At 27.7% G+C, this 1,537-nt stretch overlaps 1 protein-coding gene across 1 annotated transcript, besides 1 other annotated feature; it reads left to right on the top strand.

Moving 5' to 3' along the window:
• Positions 1 to 89: 89 nt before the first annotated feature.
• Positions 90 to 701, top strand: EDI_306920 (40S ribosomal protein S6, putative; the record flags this gene model as incomplete). The annotated part of the gene is made up of 1 exon (XM_001737973.1): positions 90 to 701. One exon carries the CDS (start codon positions 90 to 92, stop codon positions 699 to 701), a length of 612 nt encoding a protein of 203 aa, XP_001738025.1.
• An 814-nt stretch (positions 702 to 1,515) lies between these two features.
• Positions 1,516 to 1,537: part of a sequence feature (AT_rich) that runs on past the window's edge.

Below are 1,537 nucleotides of genomic sequence, written 5' to 3'. Positions count from 1 at the left end.
CGACAAGAAGTGATGCTTCATCACTGGAGACGAATCAAAGGATATATCCTTAAATTACAGGTGGATGTGATAAGGATGGATTCCCAATGATGACAGGAGTAGCTACCAACAATCGTGTCAGACTTCTTCTTGATGGAAGAAACGGATGTTACAAACCACTTAGAAATGGAGAAAGAAGAAGAAAGACAGTTAGAGGAGCTATTGTTGCAGGTGATATTTCAGTATTGAACACAGTTGTAGTTAAGAAAGGAGAAGGAGAAATTGAAGGAGTTACTAATGATGCTCTTCCAATGAGAGCTGGACCAAAGAGAGCATCTCATATTAGAAAGCTCTTCAATCTTTCACAAAAGGATGATGTTAAGAAATTCGTTATTAGAAGAGAAGTTGCTAAAAAACATCCAAAAGAAGGAAAATCAACAAAGAGATCTAAAGCACCAAAGATTCAAAGACTTGTTACTCCAAGAAGACTTCAACATAAGGCTCAAAAATTAGAAGCTAAGAAATTACATAAACTTGCTATGCTTAAGGAAGCTAAACGTTATGCTGCTATTCTTAACAGATATAAGGTTCTTAAAGCACACGGAATGAAAGTTGTCTCATTTGCTGATACTGATGCTGTTTTCAAACAAAATAAAGCTGGATCAAAGAAAGCTGCTTCTAAGGGAAAGAAGGTTAATTCCAAGAAAACTGGAAAGAAATAAGAAGTTTATTGATGAGATTTGAGTAGATCTATATTTTCGGTTTAATTTTTTTTTGTTATTCTAGAAATAAAAATAATTATGAAACATTTAGTATTTTTAATAGTTTGAGAAATGGTTTGATTTTGTTTAATCTGTGTTCTTTATCAATTAAAAACATAGAGTTAAGTTTTTTTACTTGGAAAACAGGTTTCAGTTTTATAAGTATAACCAGCTTTCTTTATTTTTATTAAGGGGTGTATTAATTAATTCTCATAAAGAATGATTGGACATTGAGTTACAATAGTTAAATCTCTTTCTCTGAGTTCAACAGAAAGTTTGTTATTTATAAATTGATGTATTTGAAGATTCTAATAGATTTTGTTGATAATTCAGCATGATGATTATAACATGGGATATGAAAGAAAATGAATTTTAATCATATCAATATAAAAGAAATACAAGATATAATAATTAATAGGTGTTAATGATTAAAGAATGTAGTGAACTGGAGATTCGAATTGAGTTTAATTTTTGGAATATCTAAAACTAATTTTTATTCTATTTAATGACACAAAGCTCAGTTTAAAACTAATTTAATAATCAACAAAGATTCTGCTAAAGATTTTAATATTTATTTGAAATATGCTGATTGTAAAATTTATTTAATCAAACTGAAGATATGATAGAATGATAAGTAATATTTAATTAAATTCAATCAAATATATCAATATTCTGTTATTATATTTATACTAATTTCAATGAGTTATTAATAAGTAATGTATCATTATAAAGAATTAAAAGTGTTTGAGTTTAGTCTAGTTAAAGAGAATAATGGTTTATATAGATTATTTATAAAT

This window comes from Entamoeba dispar, genomic scaffold, assembly GCF_000209125.1.
Source record: "Entamoeba dispar SAW760 scf_1105229461003 genomic scaffold, whole genome shotgun sequence".
Lineage (NCBI taxonomy): Eukaryota > Evosea > Mastigamoebida > Endamoebidae > Entamoeba > Entamoeba dispar.
The sequence above is the reverse complement of the archived record's forward strand: the minus strand, read 5'-3'. Positions and strand labels throughout refer to the sequence as shown.